Below are 22,696 nucleotides of genomic sequence, written 5' to 3'. Positions count from 1 at the left end.
ATAATCTAAGAGGCGGCCTCTGCGCTGTACATTTATTTATATAGATATATATACTGTATATATATATGGTTGAATATGTTACTAATCTTCTTATTTCAATCTCGACTAGAAAGACATTATTGCCCAAATGTCAAATGTTCCCTATAAAACCATTAGTGGAGAGGTTGCATGTTGTCTTGGCTTTTTGAGCATCTACAAAATCAGGGATTCCCATATATTTTATATTTATTTTCAATGAAAAAAAAAGTGTTAAACTTTAGGTAAAGGAGGAGAGGTAACACTTTGTGAATCTTAAATCTAGTGTATTAACAAATAGGTTTGCTTTGGAATATTGGTGCATAAGTAGTGAAATTCAATTTAAAAAGCAAGGGTTGGAGAAATATTTAAATAAAATAGAAGAAAGATACAAATGAAATCTAAATCTATAAACAATAAGTACAAGACATATACATCTCAAGAAGAAGAACATTTAAAAAAGATAAGTATAAAATATATGCACTAAAATGGAATATATGTGCACCTTTATTTTATTAGCTTTTCTTTTTTAATGCTAATGTCTTTCATTTTTTGTAAAGCACTTTGAATTGCCTTGCGTTGAAAAGTGCTATATAAATAAACTTGCCTTGCCTTGCCTTTTAAGATATGCTGTTAAATTAATTTGCTATTGTTTAGTCCAAAATCTACTAAATAAACCTTTTAAGGTTTGTCGGATAATTTGTAGAACCAACGGTATTATAGTGTTGAAAGATGAACAGTACTTTGACTTTAAGGGGGATTATCTTTAATAAGGTTTAGGCTAATTTAAGATGACCCTTTAATTAAGAAAAATCATTAGAGCCATTTGGCTTTAAGCTTTTGAATCAATCCTGTTAAAGTTGTACGTTTGTCACATCAGCTTCCGACCTTAAACAAAGAGAAAGACAGTGTTCTGGTGCAAGTTACTGTACATTGACTGGACAATAATACAATTATACTGAAGGAATGCATTCTTAATATTATGTAATAGAGCAACTGTTTAGTATTCTAATTGTTTCCTCCTGAGGATCAGAGGTTACATAGCTAAATAAATCCCTCAGGACTTTGGCGGCGTTGGCCATCCCAACACATTAAAGATAATGGAATAATTCACTTGCCCTTGAACCCCTTGCCGGCATTCATACAGACTTCCTATTGGGTTGCCAGCAATTGAAATGAACCTCCTTTCCATAAAAACGTAATGGACTTCCCTCGGATAGCCCTCTAAATAACATGGACGGTACGGGGAGGTGAGATGAACCAATTTATTATCCGACTTTGAAGAAGGTGCGTACCAAAGGGGAAGGTCACTCTCTACGTTGATCACCTGTTTCTCCCGTAGGGAAAATGACAATTATGTTACCAACATGCCTCCATGACCTCCAGCCACCACCGGGAAGGGTTGGAAAATCCTCCAGGGAGGAAGTAGCTCTGTGTTTGTGGACACTATTGTTTAAGCATGGACTAAATGGCTTTATGTCATTGTTTTGCGTTCATGGTGATGTGGAAAGTATTCCTTTTTATGAACGTAAGGCATACATGATTTATTGCCCTGACATGTGTTTGTCAAGACTGGGTTTTAATTTCAAATGATGCAACAGCATGGTTGTGCCAAACTATTCTGCTCAAAGAGAAAAATTGTTAAATACTGACAGATCATTTCAGGCTGAAAACCTATTTACGAGAAGATTTAGCTTAAAGTGTAATTACAATTAAAAAATCTGAATATTTACATGAAATGGCTCAATGTTTGGCCAGTTTATGACACAATAGGCACATTTTCTCTGTTTGCTCTGTGGCTATCAGTTCTGAGAGCCAAGAGGATGCATTCTGTGTAGAGTGATATCAAATGTGCTGGTAGACCTTCATAAACATGCTTGTAATGCAATCCCAGTCTCGCCAATCTAAATCATGATGAGGGGCTGCGACACAAAACCCAATTAATTGAGAAGCAAGATAGGTAGTAAAAAAAAACATCTGGTACCTCTGCCGGTGCAGCTTTACTGAGGAAAATCAAACCCAAACCTCTGATTGAAAATGCAGAGTGATCCTGCGGGGCTGCAACAATAATTATTTTACCATACAAATTGTTTGGCTTATAAATTGTCAAAGTAATTAGTTACACGTAAATTGCACTTTTCTTGAAGTTGTACTGTATGGTGTATATTACAGTATGTCCCCACATCAGTCTAAACCCGCCAATGCGCCATGGTCCAGGTGAACTGCATGCAGTTATTTAAATTATCTTAAATAGGCACGAGAAATTATAAAAACAATGGTATTATTAATAACACAATATTCAAGTGAGTGGAAGGTCAGTGTCAGCTGATTGGGATGGATTTATCCTCGGGATTTAATGCGACATTGACCCTATGTTGCATAAAAACCAAACTTGACTACCATGCCACCTCTGAGTAAAGTATATGTTGGAGGCTGCTCTGCCTATCATGAAATGCTAATGGTGTTTCTGTCTCAAAATCAGATCAAGTTGAGCTAACAGCCAGCAGTGCCCACACTGATTAGCATGGAGGGAGGAGAGGTGGGACGGAGGAAGGGGAAGACAGTGGGGGTCTTGATTGCTCTCTATAGTCGTCACATTCTACATACCCTGCTCCATTTTTAAGATGATTATTTTAGATGTTAATGCCACGTTGCATAGCTAATGTAATGTCATCTTAAGAGCCAACAGTAATATGTCACACTTGTAACTGAAGCATTCAACTTCTCCTAGGCACACATATAGTCATGTATCCGTGGGCCAGCGTGGTACTACGTGATATTACTTATTCTAATTAATGGTCTGGTCAGCAGTGTAAATATATGTAAATGTAGGAAAAGGATGACATGGACACAGTGACATTTGTTTTTGAACTACGGTTTTGAAGCCTTTAGTTTTGTATTTTTGCCTTCTCCATCATGTTTTATTGGAATTAGCAAAGATATGGGAGGGTGGAAAAAAGTGCAACCAAATCGCTGAGCAGTATATTTTAGGCAACAACAACACCGAAACCAGAAATAAACATACTTACTTGTTAATACATACCCTGCCTTAGCATCTATTTGACTCTCAATGAGACCATAATGTGCTAAAATGTACATCATGCTGTATTAAGACAGTTTGAAAACCATAAAGTCATTTGGAAAAATGTTTGCTTAGGGGATAAACTTCATGAGAAGTAGGGTCTTTTTCTTGTAGACTACTAAACAATCTGACTTATTTTTGCAACCATGGTGGAGTAGCCACCTAGAGGTCATTTTAAAATAATGCAGGTTTATTGATCTCCGAGTTCCATCCATCCATGTTCTCCCGCTTATCGTGGTCGGGTCGCGGGGGTAGCAGTTCCAGCAGAGAGCCCCAAACTTTCTTTTCCCTGGCGACATTAACCAGCTCTGACTGGGGGATCCCAAGGCGCTCCCAGGCCAGCGAAGAGAATATAATCCCTCCACCTGGTCCTAGGTCTACCCACTTGGTCCTCTTCCCAGCTGGACGTGCCTGAACACCTCCCTAGGGAGGAGCGCCCAGGTGGCATCCTAACTAGGTGCCCGAACCACCTCAACTGGCTTCTTCTTCGACGCGAAGGAGGAGCGGCTCAACTCCGAGTCCCTCCCGCATGACCGAACTTCTCACCTTATCCCTAAGGGAGACACCAGCCACCCTGCGGAGAAAACCATCTCGGCCGCTTGTATCCGCAATCTCGTTCTTTTCGGTCATGACCCATCCTTCATGACCATAGGTGAGGGTAGGAACGAAAATGGCCCGGTAGACAGAGAGCTTTGCCTTCTGGCTCAGCTCTCTTTTCGTCACAACGGTCTCCCGAGTTGACTTCACTTTTCTCTCCCTGACGTTACGGCTTGGTTGTGAAGGAGAAATGGATATAGTGGTTGTGTTAGGAAATAATAGAGATGAATGATGCATATAGAGCACTGTGAAATTACTGCAACAGACAACTTTTTGAAGTGTTTCTTGAAGGACAGTGGAGAGAGATATGACTGAAGATGTAGGACACATAAAGAGTAGGGCTGTCAAATTAACGCGTTAATAAAAAAATGTTAACGCCACTAATTATTTTAACGTGTGATTAACGCATGTGTATTTGTCTTCGGCCCGCCCCGTAGTTTCAGAGCCCAAAGGCTTGACATTGTTGTTGTTGTTGTTGTTAGTTGGATAGTGGGAGATTTTAGTGAGAGATATGGATTAGGGCTGATTATCTGTTCTAAATGTACCTTAGAGGAATACTTTTCAAGTTTGTAATACTCTTATCAACATTTGAGTGGACAAATATGCTTTATGCAAATGTTTGTTGTAAAATGACATTTGCATAAAGCATATTTGTCCACTCATATGTTGATAAGAGTATTAAAAACTTGAAAAGTATTCCTCCAAAGTACATTTAGAACAGATAAAAAATGTGCGATTAATTTGCGATTAATCGCGATTAACTATGGACATCATGCAATTAATCGCGATTACATATTGTAATCGACTGACAGCCCTAATAAAGAGACAATATTGAGGGACAGAGAATGCAGTCAGGTGAATAAAGAGAAGAGATGGAGAAAGAGATAACACTGAGGATATGACACCCGTTGCCCGTAACAGCCCAAAGGGTGAAGTAGCAGACGTGGGAGGAGGTCCTGACTCTGATATACCACAGACAGCCAATGCCATGGGACTGTGGAGCTCTAGTAGCAAAACCAAGACTTAGCTTCTTGGATGAGACTCAGATAGACAGAGACAGAAGGTTAAAGCAGCACAAAAACAAAGACGAACAAGCCTGAGGTCTGATACAAACATACGAACACAGTAGGGAGATTCTTGGCTGGAGATTGCATATTACATCAACCACCAAGGTACATTATTAGCATCAACATAGTGGTAGATCTGCTGGATTGGATGGATGATGCGGCTCCATCTGCCAGTGCGGCACACCTGGTAGGTGGCAGGGATGAGAGCACGAATGATCATGGGGATAGTTTACCTGTTCACATTGGCAAGCCAAAATCTGCATCATAAGACAATGTGTGTAAACTGTAAAAAGCTCAGAAAAGGGAACAGGTTTTAATTGCTATTAATTGTGTGATGTGCAGCTTCAGTGAAAGTGCTGTATAATATTATTTAACTTTGGATTTGTGGTTAAAAAAAAGTGTATATTCTATTTCTCTACCCTAGGCAGGCAGCTCAATTTGACGTATAATTTAGAATACATTGAATTCCATGAATCCAATCATCAACCTCACTTTTAGCCATTTTCTGGCCCAGACGTTATTTATTATAAACATGCCTATTTGAAATTCATATTGGAAAGTGTGGACATGACATGAAAGTGAAGTGTGAAAACACATTGTTATCCAGGAATCCAGATGTTACTTGTGACATTATGTCAAGCCTTACCCCCCTCCCTGACATATTGTACATTGCTCTTAGGGCACATCTATCAGCAAGAAGGGTGGAAAGAAATCTCCTTCATTCTTAATTCTAGTCATTTTTTATCTTTTGACATTGATTATTTAATGGGAGAACAGATACTGTGAAACATGCTCAAAGGCAGCCCTTGGTGAATAATTCACATGGCTATTTTGCATAGAAGAGGGCATCAATGCTGAGATAAAAAAAAAGACAGAGAGATGGGAACATAAGATAACATGTTTTTCCATCTTGCAGCTGTTCTCTAATTACCAGCATATATCTGGATGTCAGGAGTTCCCTCACTCTCTCCCGCACCGAGATGTCGATTGGACTATTGAGTTTCATTCCGCCTGTCATGGCCGACTGCAAACTTGATATGTTTACTGACACAAATGAGTGTGGACTCCAGAAGCTCATTAAGGCAGGGGGGAAGATTTCAATAACAAAGTATAGGGTCCTAATGTGTTCCCCCCTTGAGGTCTGAACATCCAGACAGGTGTGTGGAGAAACCCCTAATTTAATGCCAGGAATTGGAGCAACAACAAGAAAACGGTGGATAATTGGAGGCAGAAGTAGGAAAAGGCGCTCCTTAATGCACAGAAAGTGGTTGCTTGTCTGTCAAAGCAGATTCTAAATTAGCTGCAGTGTCATGGGGAAATGTGATATAGGGTTGTCCTTGCAGTTACTGATAAATATCACTTGTTTAATTGGCTGATTAAGTTCAGTCATGGCAGTTTTATTTTCTGTTTGTTCTCTCTATTAATTGGGAGAGGTGTGCTGCAAAAGTTGGAAATGTTTGTTTTGTCTCACCCAACAAATGAAGGGAAATCTTCCTTCTAGAAGCCCAACAACTCGAGAAATTGAGCAAGACACATTTTCCCTTCCTGCACCCATCTGTCAGCTGCTCTTTGAGTGAGCAAATTAGACCTAATTGGAAAAAATAACCATTTCACAGCATTGTTAGCCCATTTCAAACTGATCCATCTTTCTTTTGATAACCTCAACTCTTTCTTTTCTCCTTCTTTGGTAAACTCCGCAGAAAAACCTTCTGCCAGTCTTCCATGGGCTTTTTCCTCAGCAGCTTCCTCCTGGCGCAATGTCAAAGTCGTGCCAATTCAACATGGGCTGGTGTGCGCAATGATTATTGCTCGCTGCACTCCACATACATTAGCTACATTAGCATCTGCAGAAGGCTCTTCAGTAATCTCCTTCATACAGGAAGAAGCGCAATGAGGAAGTGCACCCCACAAGCTGCTAATTAAACCCAACCAGGCCCGCTTCCCTCCCTACGCCTCCACACAAAGAACCCTCTAATCACTTCTAACTCGATTTGGAAGCAAGTCATTGATGCACATGTAAGGTTTATGATGTGTGAAACAGGAGAAGCACTATCAGTTTGGATGAACAATCTGGACCAAGAGGACAATCTGGCGCTGGAGTTATTCCTTTTCTAAATGCTTCTGAAATTGCTTCGTTGGTTTAGACCACAAAGGGCATAACGTCGATGAGGATGATGATGATCCACACTGGAAAAAACTTCGCCTCACATTTAGTTTCTCAGGCCAAAGCGTCTTGTAGCAGAAATTAAATGTAAAGCAGCAGCTACAGGAAATGGTGCCATCTTTGTCAGAGGCCGATTCACAGGGAAGTGCTGATGCCCTTACTCTGACATGAGCTCACTCGGGCAAGAGGAATTACCATGCAGACAGCACTGACACATACATGTGACAATATTTGACATGTCACCATCCAATAAGACTCACACACGTTGTGGAGGAGCAGCTTATCGTATAGAGATATTATTAAAATGTGGACATTCCTCAACGTTCCCACCTACACGGTCTCCACTCCTCACAGGATGAGGCGGCTCTTATAATGAACCCTAACCCTAACAGCTCTTGTAAATCAGAGCACTATGACTATGATTTGATTTTAGCTCAACAGAGAGTAGGCAAATAGAAAGAGCTGCCAATACGAATGGCAGGGTTACTCAAGTCAAATGAAGCCTTTAGGCTGTGACTTGCTGGCAAAAAAATGAATTCAAAAATGCTAATCCGCTCTATGATGATACACTTGTACATAACTCTGTTGAGGAACATCTATTTCCTCTATCATAATTGCAATACAATCTTCCGACTTAAGTGGTAAATATGTGGGTAAAGATGGGGTTTCGACTTTTCTGACAGTTATATTTATTGTAACATTTACTTTATTCAATGTCATATCGGCTTTGACTTTATTTTTCTTTCTTAAACAATAGACCTGTTCTTTACTGCGCAATATCTTAATTCACTAGCTGAGTAGCTGTAAATATGTAAAGAGACCTAGGCTTTATTTAAACAAGGGAAAACAAGGTCCTAAGGAGGTTTATTTTATGCTAAGATCCCCTGGTATGTTTTACACTCTGCTTGTAATGCTTTTGTTCTTTTTAATTCCATTGTTTAAATAGTCCCTTAATTGCACCTTTATTTGCATTGGTTGGTTTTATATATTTTGTAGATCACAACAGATGCTCAGCTCTTTAACTTGAAACAAGAGAGGCACAAACTGAGGCTCAGTTTTGTTAACACAATGTAGTTCATTATATCTTTAAACAATCAAGCAGTGATTTTTTAAAATCATACTTTACCTGTATACATCCTACTCAGTCTCAATGGTAACCAATTCTACCTGACAATAACTGCTAAGAGAAGTCAGTATGCCCCTTGACTAGATATTAGAGCAAAGTCATCTCGACCCAGTCAATTCAGTCTCATGTAAAAGTTGAATAGGAAATTAGCATTGCGAATACATCCCAGTGTGGGAAGAGGTCATGGAGTATCTCGACATTGTCTCACAGTTACACAGTTGTCCTGCTGGTTAGAAGCGTCGGGTCGTCATGATTGTCTCAAGCTTAAATGATCGCTTAAGGCAAATAAACTCACTGCTGCTAAGCCACGCTCACTCTGGCATTTTAATATCGCCTGCACATTTTTCTGTTGAGATTGTGGACGTGTTCGGAGCTTACTAATCACCCTGAGTGACCTTTGCTTGGAGTTACAGTTCTTAGGTAAACACTTCCCTGGCCGGAGGCGGAGGTCTGAGCCAATAGACTAATTTGTTCTGTGTGGAAGTGATTGCTGCGGAGTGGAGACTGCTTTCATTTGATTGATGTGTGTTTCACCAAGCGGTGGATTTGGTTGTAATTACTCTTTGTGCTCACCGTGATAAGGAAATTAATCAAGCCATTATGTTGCTCCCATTTTATCATCAGGACACAATAATTGAATAAACCAACCTCACTTGTCGTCAAAGTCACTCGCGCACTTGCCTGCTGCAAGGGTAAAGGGCCCACTGTTGCTGATTGGCTGATAGTGAGGCGATTTATTAAATCAGCCTATTTAATATTCAAAGACTATGTGGCAATACTGATTGAAATAATCAGGAACAGTTGTTCTCTGAGCGTAATCACAAAGCCACATTACCATCTATACGTCCAATGTACAATTAAGTAATCTACTTTGTTTACAACAAATAACATTCAATTCATTGACAGAGGTGTACAAAGTATTCAAATGATTGGTTAAGGTACCAATACTATCTTGTAAAAATAAGAATCCCACATTTTAAAATATTGCTCAATTAAAAACAAAATGTACCTTTATTATCAGGAGAACATTTTCATTTCCTTGACATAAAATATAATGTAGTTCGGCTTGGACAACTATGAGATATTTTTTCAAATGTAGTACAAGCATCTTAAAGTTGCACTTGTGGGAATGTACTTAGTTACTTCCCATCATTGCTCTTCCCTGCAATGTGTAAAGCTCATCAATATAAATTGTTGAGGGAATTAATTTACAGAGAATCAATTTATAGATAAATCATGAACCTTGAAATTAAAATAGAGAAAATAAAAGTTACATCATTTCAGACTAATGTACTGTGAAAGCTTAATGCTGGTTGGATGTTACATTTGGAGCGAACTAGCGAAGACGCGATATTGCCTGGAGCCACTGTTACCTCCTAACGGGGGCTGAACAGCCATTACATCTTTGATGTTCGTTCATGCTGCCTTCCCATCATGCATTGTAAGGGAGAAGAGGTGGCCAATTTCGGGCTGATCTGAGATGCCCAAAATAATTTGTATGCATCCTTGCAATGTATTCTAATATGAGGAATGTGACAAAGAAATCTTTAAACCATCCACACACATTTGGGAGAAAAACCTCCAATGCTGGGGAGGGAATTCGTGAGGTGATTTTCTCACCTAAAAAAAGAAACAACACTGACATGAGCAGACTTGACAACCCGCAGAACACATTTACAATGGCAGCTACAAAACTGGATTAGTTTCATGGCAACATAAGTGTTCAGTAGTCAGATACCTTAGATCACACTTTCCCTAAGAGTAAAGCTTTGATTTAATTTGTATTTCGAAAAGATGGCAGCTTCAGTAAGTGATCATTTGCGTATGTGCCTAATTGATTTGGACTTCAAGTTTGTGTTTTGTAAAAATCTCTTTACATCAAGAACACTTCCACAAAAGTATCCTCTTTACATTGAAAAGTGCCTTGAGAATTGGCCTTGTGAGGAAAGTGTTTGATCTGCTTTGTGCGGGTATAATTGCTTTCTTTCTTCCATTGGGTGGTGATTAAGTTGTTCTTGACTTGAGTCTGACATTTGGATAAACTCTCTCAGTGTAAATTAAAGAAAAATGCCTTGGGACCACCCTGTTTGGGTTTTAATTGTGGCAGTAGATCACCTCTTTCCCTGGTACTTATCTCAACTATCATCACTCCTTTAATAATGATAATCAATTGTTCCTGGTTCTGAAAGGGATAATGAAAAGTTCATTAGCCTTCCTGAACCTCACAAGTGGCGGGAGAACCCATAAATCATCTGTGAAAATAAGGAGAAAAATAATCTACTTTACTGTCACTTACAGACATTTCTCTTGAGAGGACGAAGGTCATGCCAGACTCTCCTCAGTCTCCATTATCAGCTCTGAAAGCCTTGACGTGTTTACAAGCTTGTAACTTAGAACAGAGCTCTTAAAGTGCTAATGTGCGCAATTTGGCAACTGAGGGCCACTCCACTGAACGACACTGAGGAAATGTTTTTCCAATTATATGTGAAAGCAAAGCTCCTCCGTTCTTCAGTTAATTTCAGTCATTGTTGAATTAACCAAAACATGATGTTTGTTTTCTTCTTAATTAAGGTTGAAATCATGTGCTTTTTCAATGTAGAATAAAAAAGTAATTCTGGACTGAAGTTTTCCTTTTCTTTTGATCCTTCTCAAAGTTCACGTATCATCCATGTATCGCCTGATGTTGTTTTCCTGTTGTTGCTTTTGGGTTAGCTGTATTGATCCTTCTGTGTATGTCCCCTGTCTTGTTTGCTACCGTTTGTTATTCCCCTTCTCTATTAGGTTTAGGTCTTCTCAGCAATCTGCAGGAAGATGTAGGGATGGCAAGGCAACTCAAATGACCCTCAGTTTTTAAAATAAAGTCACCAAAAACAAGTCACTTAACATTTCACAACAAACATCAAAATGTTTTCTCAACCCATTAGAAAAGTGTCTAGAAGAAAATATCGAGTTAAGCATTCTTAAATGGCATTAGAAATGAGCAATTATAATTTTAATGGTTCATACTTTGGGGTTTAGATAATTAAAGTGATAAGAAATAAATACTTCTTACATTTAGCAAGAAAGTATTCTTTTCAATTTTTCATTTACATTTACATTAAATGTGGAAGTGGATCCGAATCACGGGGCGGATATGCTCTTTATTTTTCCCTCATTGAAATGGCCTTGGTGTAAGTCTCTGCAAGTGCCCTTCTAGCAAAAGTGAAAGACTCTCTGACCCTGACACATCGCTCAGTAAAGAAAAATCAATGTTTCACTTTTAATAAGTTATGTCCACACTACAGGCCATACATTCACTGTAATGTAATGTCCCAAGTAAATATAGCTTCATTTTAAAGAAATAGTGCAGGATAAGAAAATCAACACCACTCTCATGGCTGTATGGTTCATATGAAGCAACTGCCAACAGCAGGAAGTTAACTTACTAAGGTGAAACAGCTATTCATGCTCTCCAATGGTATCCACATTGGAATACCAGCATTTCTAGAGCTTACTAATTATCATTTTATACAGAAATTGTTATATTTGTGCAACAAATTCATAAAAAATGTGTTATTAATGGTTATGTACTAGACTATTTCTTGGCTTGACACAGGGATTAAGTTGAGTTGAAATTGTGTGGATAATCCAGCACTGGTCTAATCAAACAAACATAATTGTGCTAAATAGACCCTAGAAGCAAAGTATGTGATAGTACACTGATTTACGCTGAGACGGCAGAACACAACAAAGTGGATTTGTATTGTTGCGCTTTCAGGGACAGATCGAATCACAGAAAATGTACAAATGCCCCTCTAGTGCCTCTTAAATCTATCTGGTAAGATCTTGTTCTGTCACAGTGGGGTGTTTATAGACATAAGGGTTAGAAGGAAAAGGTTGCATTTTAGTGCTGTGTGTGTTGTTGTGTGGATAGATCCTCCAGCTCTGCACACACTCAAACGTACCCAGAAGGCCTCCTGAAGCAAACTGTCAGGTGTTTGTTCTTCCCATGCTTGGAGTAAACACTTGATTTGAAAAAGCCGAGTGCAGATGAAAACATGTTTTGCAGAATGTAATTGAAGGCAGCTGATGTTAATCGCATGGTGTGATTATGACACGGTTTTAATGCAAACACCGTAGCTGTGCAGCACTGTTTTGCTGGTTTGTTTAATGGCTGCCTGCATGCTTCTTTGCTTCGTGCACACCTGTACACTGGCAGCTGGTGTTGTGAGTGTGAGCCCTCCCACATAAAGCCATGCAGTGTTGTGTAAAGCAGCTGGCAGGTTACAGAGCAGCTCCTGGCAGATATTGTAGCAGTTTATCTGAATGTAACATCGTAAATGGGCTGTGGACAATGAAACTGTACACAAACTGCGATGATCCTCCCGTGGACCTGGCAGTCGATGATGGTCTATGAATGTATCAGCGCAGAGAAGTTCTCTTTTATCATCCTTTTTTTCTTGACCAACAGACCCATTGATGATGTTTCACATTTGTAATCCTGCACTGTTACCTGGAAACGACATCCACACGCAATGAAATGCCTCAACTAACGATGTATTATCTATGAAATACAAAATGTTGCTGCATTTATCATTTTGGTCATTAAAATGTTTTCAGCCTCTCAAATATGGATAATTCCTGTGTAACTCAAAAAGTGCTTACTTTGTCAGACCAACAGTAATCCAAAGATCATTTGTTTCCTAAATGAATGGATACATTCAAAGGATGAAATGGAGCTAAAACATTTAGTAAATTAATAGATTCAACTCATTTGCACTAACACATATGTGGCACTAAAAGAATAGTGCTCTGGATGAAATTCACTTCAGGAATCACTGCAACAATCTATCCCACATTTAGAGGAGGATCTAAAAATCACATCCTCACTCTCTTTTACAAGAGTGCTCTCTTCCTGTTTGCAGTGTGCACCATCTGTCAGTACGTGTTATCCATCCACGTGCCAGGGCCGAGAAGCCCCATGTTGAGAGGAGACAACGACTTAAATGAGAGCTAGTCACCGCATGGTCACCCCTCTTAGCCTCCGGTGACAGAATTACTCATCGCCAAGGCAGTGGTGCTGAGGCATACATGTACAGTATGACACATGATGAGAGGAAAAGGTCACAAAGTCAAAAAGTGAGATGCTTCCAGAATCGGCTGGATGCAGTCAATGGTTTCAATGAGTGGCATTCCCATCATGCTTTATTTCAACAGGGAGTGTAATGGAGCTGATCCCAGCCTATGACTTTATTTCACCTGTGTTATGGTAAACAAATCCAGTCAGTATGTCGGAGGATTAGTGTCCACATCATTCTTCGTCATCAAGTACCGTCACTTAATCGACTCAGTATTTGCTTTCATTTCAAGCTTTTTGCAAGTCTGGTGCTTTGAATTGTCCCTTTTTAAATACCTTCAACCGCTGCCTGGTTATGAAGGACTTTTTCAAAAAGGATTTTCCATGCTTGTGTGTGTTTGTTTGAACGCCTGTGTGTTTGTGTGTGTGACAGATACAAACAGTCCGAGATAAATCCTGGTGCTTATAGCTTGGAATGTTTGGGCCATACATTGAGGGATATATATTATATATATATATATATATATATATATAATATATATCATCAAGGGAATGTGCATCCGTGATGGCCAAATCGATTTCATTTAGAACTCATCAAAAGCAGCTCTTACAGTGGCAGCAAATAACAAAGATGCACAGAAGGGAGGCCGTATCAAGGAGCCTTGGCCACTTTGCACTTCTGCTTTATTCATGGTTGAACGGAGCATTTGACGGCGCATATGTTTCATTCTTTTTGTGTCAAGTATAATTATTTATATTCAGATCTTCGCAGGAAGTATTAGCAATGTCTTAGACATCAATATATGTTCCTAAATCCAGAGAAATACCTCCTTACATGAGGTCTGCTTAATAGCTGTGAATTGACAGTGACTCCGCAGAATTCTTGTGCTATGTTGGATTTTTTAGAATGCATCAGATGAGTAAAAAAAATCAGGAGTTTGGTGTTTTATTGGTCTGAATGACTCGCCTATAGAGCCAGAATTTCCTAGGAATAAAAAAATGTCCTTGGTTTAACATGGTCTTTATATTCTACTTTGCTTTATTATTGCCGGATCGCAGTGAAGTAACGATCAAGTTACGCAGTTGTTGGTTTTGGTTATGCATTCAATATGCACCCCCCATATAAGAAACATAGGAATGCAGTTACATCTAAATGCAAATACAAGAGCAGTAGGGTAGCAGGAGAACATTACATAGCTGAAATCAGGCAGTAGTGCTGCTGGGCCTATTATTGGGGTATGCACAAAATCACTATATGAACCTCCTACTGTTAGCTGGGATTAGTCTAGAAAATTATTTCCCATTTTAGATGGTCACTGTTACAAAATAACTAATCAAATACCAATAAATTACTGCCTCGAGACATGGCAGACATATATGATGCCGACCAATTAACCACAACTGTCGTGAAGTACACAGGTGATCGGAAAAGATCATTTAACCATATTCGCTGTTTGACCTGACGCCACCAACAAAGAATGTTCCCCGTTCACTTTGCCATGTTAACATTTGTGCAGAAACACACACTCCGTTCCAACTAAAATGCAGCCAGGGGAGCAGTATAGAAAATCGAACAGACCAATCGACTGTCTTAAATGATCAACCACTGTAAAAATAATTATGAATCAATCCTCAATTTGTCATCTCTAACAGCAGTAATTCCATGCAACGATACATTGAATAATACTATCAAACTTGTATTTTCGTCTCTAACAAACATTGGAGAACATTTGCAATGATCACCAGGACCTTTGAAGGTTCCTTTCCCATCAGCCTCCTTCATCAGAGTAATCATCATTATCTCCTTCATCACCTTCCAAACCTTGGTCATGTTGGGACACCCAGTCTGCCATTTTACATTATGAGTTCCGTGCTGGGGGGCAATCCCCTACTATGCAGAGAATCAGAGGGAAGTGAAGGTGAGGAAGACGGAAAGGGACGGCTCCTGCCTGCTCGTCTCTGGGGGAAGAGGAGGAGTAATCTCCGGCTCTGATTATCTTCTCATTACAATCAGACGGGAGCCACTCGAAGAAGAGGAGAATGTGTAATTACGCTCAAATCTCCCATGACCAAAACAGAGGATAATAGGCAGGGCTAGAACTGTGTGCTCATATCTAATCATTCAGTTTATTTAGTAATTTGTTCTGCAGCCAAATTTGACTATGGATGAACATTTTGAACACCAGAAATTATATACCTTGTTTTAAAAATTGCTTAAACCTTTTCTTTTTTATGCCTGCTTTAAAATAGACTGCTAACTAAAATGGTATAGCTCTGGTTTATCAGAAAAACATTTGAAAGAGAACTTCAACCATACCAATAACCATGCATCTCATGTCGCTACATCTGCCCAGCACAAGATAGACAACACCCTTTACCAAAATGCAGGTTAACTGAAGCATGTAAATAACATTTCAATTGACACCTCGATTTGAATGGGAAATGGCTGACCTCCAATTCCCCCAGAGAATGGCTGGCAGGGAGAAATGGAGAGGAATAAAATGCTTATCCAGTAGACCAGAGGGAATAAGGCTAACCAAGCATGCCAAAATCGTCCTCATTTTTGTATGATAGAGGCTTTAAGAAAAGTTCTCATGCAAAGGCAGGAGAGCAAACAGTAATTCAATTTTTTTCCTTGCCTCACAGCTTGGAGACAGCCGCCTGCCAGCCGCTCAAGACTGATGAGAGGAAAGCTGTGGACACCAGGGTGGACAGCGCGGACAGAAATGGCTGCATCAAAGGGAAAGGACGCAAACACCACAGTCATCGCAGGGCCCGAAGGTGAGTGAGAATCAATGATTTCAAAAAAGCACTTGAATACCATCAAGGAAGTTCTTCTGATCTTGAAAGTCATCTCTTGAAGTTGTGGGATTGTTGATCATAATGAAACATTTCAGATGATGAATGGTTTGTGATGTTATTAGTTTTGTGGTTGATGCTTTTGTAGATATTGGTACTGATGATAAAGCAGTACACCAAAAACTCCTTGAGGGCTCGACTCTCGGTGAGAAAAACAGAGCTAATCTCTGTATTCTGGTTCGGGGGAAAGTAAACAGTGTTATCAGCCCTGGCCCAGAGGAGAAATACAAACATGCTGCGAGGAATCCCACACTGTGTCATTCAGAACCTTTCTTTTCACCAGCACCTTAAACCAAAAGTCTCCTTCACACACTGAGAATAGTTTTCAGGCTTTTTTATTCTGAGGTGGGAAAAATCGATTCAGGCATTTTTCTCCTTTAAAGGGAAACCTCTCAATTAATCTGACTCCTTCAAAGCCTTTGCAGTTACACACCAGGGGAGCAGACAGCGATATATAAAACACGACGGAAGCCACATTGGAGGTGTTAGAGAGGATCATAAACATGAATCACTTCTCTTCGGATGAACTTTACCCAGCGGCTACTTCTCTTTGTTTTTGAATTAGACAGCGAGTGCAGAGAACATGCAGCCATGCGGGCTTGTGATAATCATTTTTCTAGTTTGTGCGTGCAAGAAGAAACATCTGAAAGAAGGAGCGCACTGAGAAAGATGTATGGTGTTTGTTATCCTTGAAATAGAGCCTTTTTCTGCGATTTGAAGTTACACTGGAGCACTTCAGCTTTAAGTAGCAGTGAGATGTGCAGAGTTGTTTTAACTTCACTGAGGAATCACGAGACATGTCTTAAGGAAAGTAGACCTGGTGACATCATTATCACCCGCCCAGCCAATGTTGGAAGGATATCAAGAGCATATCATAATCATATTTTAGTTACACAAACATTCATTTAAATAGTTATTACACAGATAAAATACCCTGCTTTTTTTGTACACTTTCCCATAAGCTTAATAAATATGTATCTATAATGAGGTTTAAAAGTGTTTTAGTCTTTTCAGAGTTTCAGCTTAGGCACTGTGCCCGACTATGTTGTGATGTTTAGTCTGATGTATCTTAGTTGACTGATTTCTTATATTTCACCCTGAGGCCGCAAAAATCCCGCATTGTTTTGGGGCCTCTTCTCTTTAACGTCTACATGCTACCACTGGCTCAGATAATGAAGAACAACAAAATAAGTTACCATAGCTATGCAGATGACACACACATGTACATAACCATTTCACCAGGAGACTATGCTCCAATTCAAACACTGAGTAAGTGCATTGAACAAATCAATGACTGGATGTGTCAGAACTTTCTCCAATTAAACAAAGATACAACTGAGGTAATGGTTTTTGGAGCCAAGGCAGAACATTTAAAAGTTAGTGCTGAGCTTCAGTGTGCAATGTTCAAAACAACAGATAAAGCCAGAAATCCAGGTGTAGTCATGGACTCTGACCTGAGTTTCAACAGTCACATTAAAACAGTTACTAAATCAGCCTACTATCACCTAAAGAATATATCTAGGATTAAAAGACTAATGTCACAGCAGGATTTGGAAAAACTTGTCCATGCCTTTATCTTCAGTAGACTCGACTACTGTAATGGTGTCTTCACAGGTCTCACTAAAAAATCTATTAGAAAGCTGCAGCAGATTCAGAACGCCGCTGCTCGAGTCCTCACTAACACTAAGAAAGTGGATCACATCACTCCTGTTCTGAAGTCTTTACACTGGCTTCCTGTGTGTCAAAGAATAGATTTCAAAATACTGCTGCTGGTTTATAAAGCACTGAATGGTTTAGGCTCAAAATACATTTCTGACCTCCTGCTAAATTATGAACCATCCAGATCTCTCAGGTCTTCAGGGACTGGTCAGCTTTCTGTCCCCAGAGTCAGAACTAAACATGGTAAAGCAGCGTTCAGTTATTATGCTCCAAATATCTGGAACGAACTCCCAGAAACCTGCAGGTCCGCTGCAACTCTTACTACTTATAAATCCAGGCTGAAGACTTTTCTTTTTGTCGCTGCTTTTAATTGAACTATTCATATCTTAGACTGCACTGTAACTTTTATCCATGTATTTTTTCTTTTAATGTTTATTTTATTAGCTTTTCTTTTTAATGACTGATTTTAAATGCCATTTTCTTAATGTCTTTCGTTTTTTGTAAAGCACTTTGAATTGCCTTGTGTTGAAAAGTGCTATATAAATAAACTTGCCTTGCCTTACACGTGACAAAAAAATGAATCAGAGAAAAAAGGTCTTCTTTCACATTTTGAGAATGAACTTGAACTTTAAGTCTAAGTGCCTTTTTTAGTATGAATATTTTCTATGTTATTTGTTTGAAAATATGGTCAAAATAAGAAAAGAATAAAGTTATAATATTGAAAATAAAGTTGAAATGCTAAGAATAAACTTGACATTTCAAGATTAAAGTTAGAAAAAAGTCAAGCTACAGCATTGGTACATATACTGAGTAGTTAAAAAAGTGTTTTAACTCATGCCTTATCTGATATTATATAATATGATAGTAGTATATTGGATACATGTACAACTGCAATCGCTGAAGGAGCTGCATTTTGTATGCATGATTTTTTATTGTCGGTTTGAAGGCAGCCTACAAATTGTTAACATTCAGCTGGTTGATTTTTATAATAGTCGTTATCACAAAAATAATTCTATGTATTTATAAAAGCACAACACATTCATTATAACAGAAGATGTCCTATTCAAAAAGGTCATCTTACAATAAAACAGTGAATATGTGTCGTGTGATACTTGTTATGAAAAACCTTTCAATAAAATGTGAAATTTAAAGCAGAGACATTGTTGGCAGGGCTGTTGGCTGTTTCAGAGCCAAGGAGCCAACACAGCTTTCATCACACTTGGTTATTAACCTTGACTCTGGAATAGATAAATATCCAAAAATGCGGACCTCAGGGTCATGCTGAGCCTTGATTTTGAATATTAGCACTTTAAAAGGAATTATAAAACAGATTTTAGAGAATTGTGACTATACTGTTATAAATCCTCCAACTTCAATATTGTCTGACAATCACTACTTATCTAAATGGTGAACTTTGTCTATGGAATTGTCATCAAGAGCAATGGAAGGTTATTCAGTTACTGACTGTGCAGTCAGGATCAAGCTTCTACAGCTACACAGAGGCATCTCTGGCTATAAACACATCATCAATTTATCAAAAATGACCAAGAACGAAATAAATTGTTTGTGTTTATTCATCTCCGTCTGGTAAAATGTGGCTAATGAGGTGGATACACTTCCAAAGTCTTTGTCTCATTTACAAAGCACTGCAAGTGCCTGTGAAAACTCTCCTCTGTTGAGAAAGACATGTATTCTTTGAATTGTTATCTTGCTAATTGGCCAGAAGCCAGTTAATTAATCAATGTTAATTATAACATGAAACAGAACCAACTGACAGCAGCTCCCTTATAGACTATAAGTTAGCTACAGTGTTTCAGAAAGCACGTGTTACCAACACATCTTTTAATAGAACAAGTGACATTGAAATTAACCATTTGCATTTAATTCTGTTCCCAGAAAAGGTTGTATTCCTCGACAACCCCACTAGAAACATAAGAAATTCAATATCCAAATGTACAATATATGGGCTTTGAGTGATGTATTTTTTCTATAACAGCATATCTAAGATGCAGTTACAATTACAGTACTTGTGCATGATAGCGACCCCGGGAAAAAGCTAAATGTTTTCAGGAAAATAGACTGCATTGAGCATATTCTCATCAGGTGTCCCCTAAATCTCTTTTTTCCATACGCCATTGTTTTGCGCAATCACCATTCCCAGTGTAGCCAGCAATTGACTATTCTCTCATTGTCCCTTTCATTCTCTCCACCTCATGAAAATAGACTGTTTCTGCTGGCAAGAACAAATGCAAATACTTTCCGTGTGCTCTCTTCCTACAAGGCCAGAATGGTAGAAGTGTTAATGAGTGACAAAGTGTTCTCATTACCAGGAGAGTGTACTTGGGCTTGGTCGGTCTAATCAGCTCTAATGCATTTCAGTTCCTAATGCTCCCAAACTGCCGACTACAAGCAGGGCCATTTATTATAGAGAGACAGTCTTCTGCATCCAATGAAACAGGCAGGTAGTCTCCAGAGCTCTGTAGTCGCATACATCAAGCTGGGGTGCAGTTTGTCCCTGTCCGGACCACTTCTGATCACACTCACCTGTAACTGTGACCTGCTGTTGGTTCAATGCAAAAGTCAAGTATTAAGAAAGTGCTTGAAGGGGCCCTGTCATGCTGATTTTCAGGTTTCGTTATTGTTTAGTGCCTTTACCGTGACATGTTTCCATGCTCAAAAAGTTCAAAAAGGTCTTTATCCATCTCATACTGCCTGTGCTGCAGCACCTCTTGTCACCCTCTGTCTGAAACCAGAGCCCAGTCAGCCGGCCGGCTCTGTTGTGATTGGTCAACCGCTTAGAGATGTCCCGCCCCTTAGCCTATTACGTACAATGTGTTGGAGCGCAAGTCAATAGAAGTGTTACATAGTGATGTCACTATGTAAAGGGAAGTAAACCAAGGACTACACACAGGGCGTTTCAGGCAGGGGTGGAGTGTGTGGGAGGGAAACTTCCTCTGGAGGGAACTTTTGTTTTTCAGTGGAGAAGAAAACAACTAGCACTTGTATGTCACGAAGGAATCGATAAAAAACTTGATTGATTGTCACTCCTGCGTGTCCTTGAATTCAGCTGAAGCTTCACCTTCCCCACGTCCTTGAGTCACGGTGAATGGCGGCAGATGTGTTTCGAGGAGGACTCTGCTGCTTGCGTTCATTTGTCTAGCGCAAGGCTCTTTGTAAACACTTAATCTAAATGGCCCCGGAAACAACTGAGCCAATGAGAGCCATGCTACACTGCATACAGCAATTTAAGGGAGTGGTTAATATGTGGATTATCTTGAGTTCAATAAACCTCAGAAGTGAGTCTCAAAAGTCATATTGATAATGGACCAACAGTCTCGAACACAAAGACATTATATTTAGAATTATATTAACATACAGGAGTGAGAGAAAAGCAGCAACTTATAACAATTGAAGAACCTGGATCCTGTGAATGTTTTTTGTTTTAACTTGACCAAATTATTAATAATCATTACATTTAGTTCCTCAAAGAAGAGCTGCCAGCTGTTTGGACTGGTATTTTTGCGCAAGAACGCTCATGCTCATTCCTCTGGTCCGGAGAAATATACCTGCAGTGACATCATTTGGTCACACAGCCAAGTCGCGGCTACTCAGATCCCAAATGCTCAGTGATCAATATTTCACTTAATAGAGTAAAACAGGTCTCTTAGTACTCTCTAAGTACCCATACTCAATTGAATTATAGAGAATCCCTAAGATAAATAAAAACACTTTTCCTAACATTGTTTTTCTCACAAGAATCCAAAAATGTTTTAATTATCAGGATAAAAAAAGGATATTATTAAACAATCAATTCTTACATTCATAAAGGTAATATTTTGTAGGGATTACTGCCTGAATGTACATTGAACACAGTGAAAGATTACAGGTTATGTTTTGTACATTATATGTATTGGCACAGTAGAAAATATACAATTATTACAGCCAATAGAAATGCACAACACAGATTCCAAGGCGTAAGCTATGGGCGCTGGCAGGGGATGGGGTGTATCACAGATCTATCTCCCCCTCTGAGAGAGGCCAGGTTGTCATCAGCCTCAACTTCAGTGACACTCACTGACATGCGATCTGCTTTGTACTTTTAAAACAGTCCCGATAGGATTTCATCATCCTGTTGTCATGGGATCATCTGGTATAGGACATTCAGCTCACAGATAATCTTGCTTGTGTTTGTTGTGAGAGGGAATCAGGATGCATTTGCGTGCAGTTGTGTGATGCCAGCCATGAGTCATGTGGATTATTTTACCCCACTCATTCTGTGAGGGTTATTTATTTGCCGGAAAATAATTTTTTTATGAGTTGAAAGGTATAGAAAACTGTAGAAAAGTAAGCAACTTTTACACTGGGGCATCACATGTAAAAATTGGTAGATAACTTATAATATATTGCCTCCAGCAAGGGCTATGGCACAAAAACAAATGTTCACAATTCTCTTTAGTTGCGCTCACAGCCTTGAAAAGTGAAATTTGAAATGGACAAACAACCACTATTAACCTAAATACTTTAGATATTTTGTAATACTTTGAGCACCACCACAGGATCGTCAACCCTGTTGCCTGGAAAGCATGTCAAGATTGATTGTTTTTCACTTTTGTTCAGTACCAATGCTTCTGTTTTGTGTTATCCGCTTCGGACAATGCTTGTTTTTTTAATGATCTTGTTCCACTGAATGTGTGCATAGCAACTGCACTATGGCTAAGCTCAGGGTAAGGTCGTGGTTAAAGTCAATAAAAAACCCAACGCTTAATTGGTCACTTTTGAATGCACACTGCTCCACCACACAGACTGCCACAGGCACGCTCTGTATTAGGGTGGTCCTTAAAATTGAAAGTCGGAAAGTCTAAGCTCCAACCCCCAGAATTCATTCTATTAGTCATGAAAACTCTCCTGGTGAGTTTTTTCCTCAATCTGACAACATTTACCCCTCCCTCATCGACCTTGATGTTTAGCCTCAGTTGCAGCACCATGGCTGCTGGTGTGGCAGCCCAGGTCGATGAGGGAGGGGTAAATGTTGTCAGATTGATGAAAAGATTGTTCTTGACTAATAGAATGA

General features: G+C 39.3%; 1 protein-coding gene across 1 annotated transcript in view; it reads left to right on the top strand.

Annotated features, from left to right (window-relative positions):
• Positions 1-22,696, top strand: part of srrm4 (serine/arginine repetitive matrix 4) — a 67,576-nt gene that overhangs the window by 20,646 nt on the left and 24,234 nt on the right. Inside the window, exon 2 of the mRNA XM_034090388.2 lies at positions 15,754-15,888. Coding sequence (XP_033946279.1) covers positions 15,754-15,888 — 135 coding nt within the window. The remainder of the gene's footprint in view (positions 1-15,753; positions 15,889-22,696) is intronic.

This window comes from Pseudochaenichthys georgianus, chromosome 9 (genome assembly GCF_902827115.2).
Source record: "Pseudochaenichthys georgianus chromosome 9, fPseGeo1.2, whole genome shotgun sequence".
Taxonomy (NCBI): Eukaryota; Metazoa; Chordata; class Actinopteri; order Perciformes; family Channichthyidae; genus Pseudochaenichthys; species Pseudochaenichthys georgianus.
This window is presented reverse-complemented; position numbering and strand designations above follow the sequence as displayed.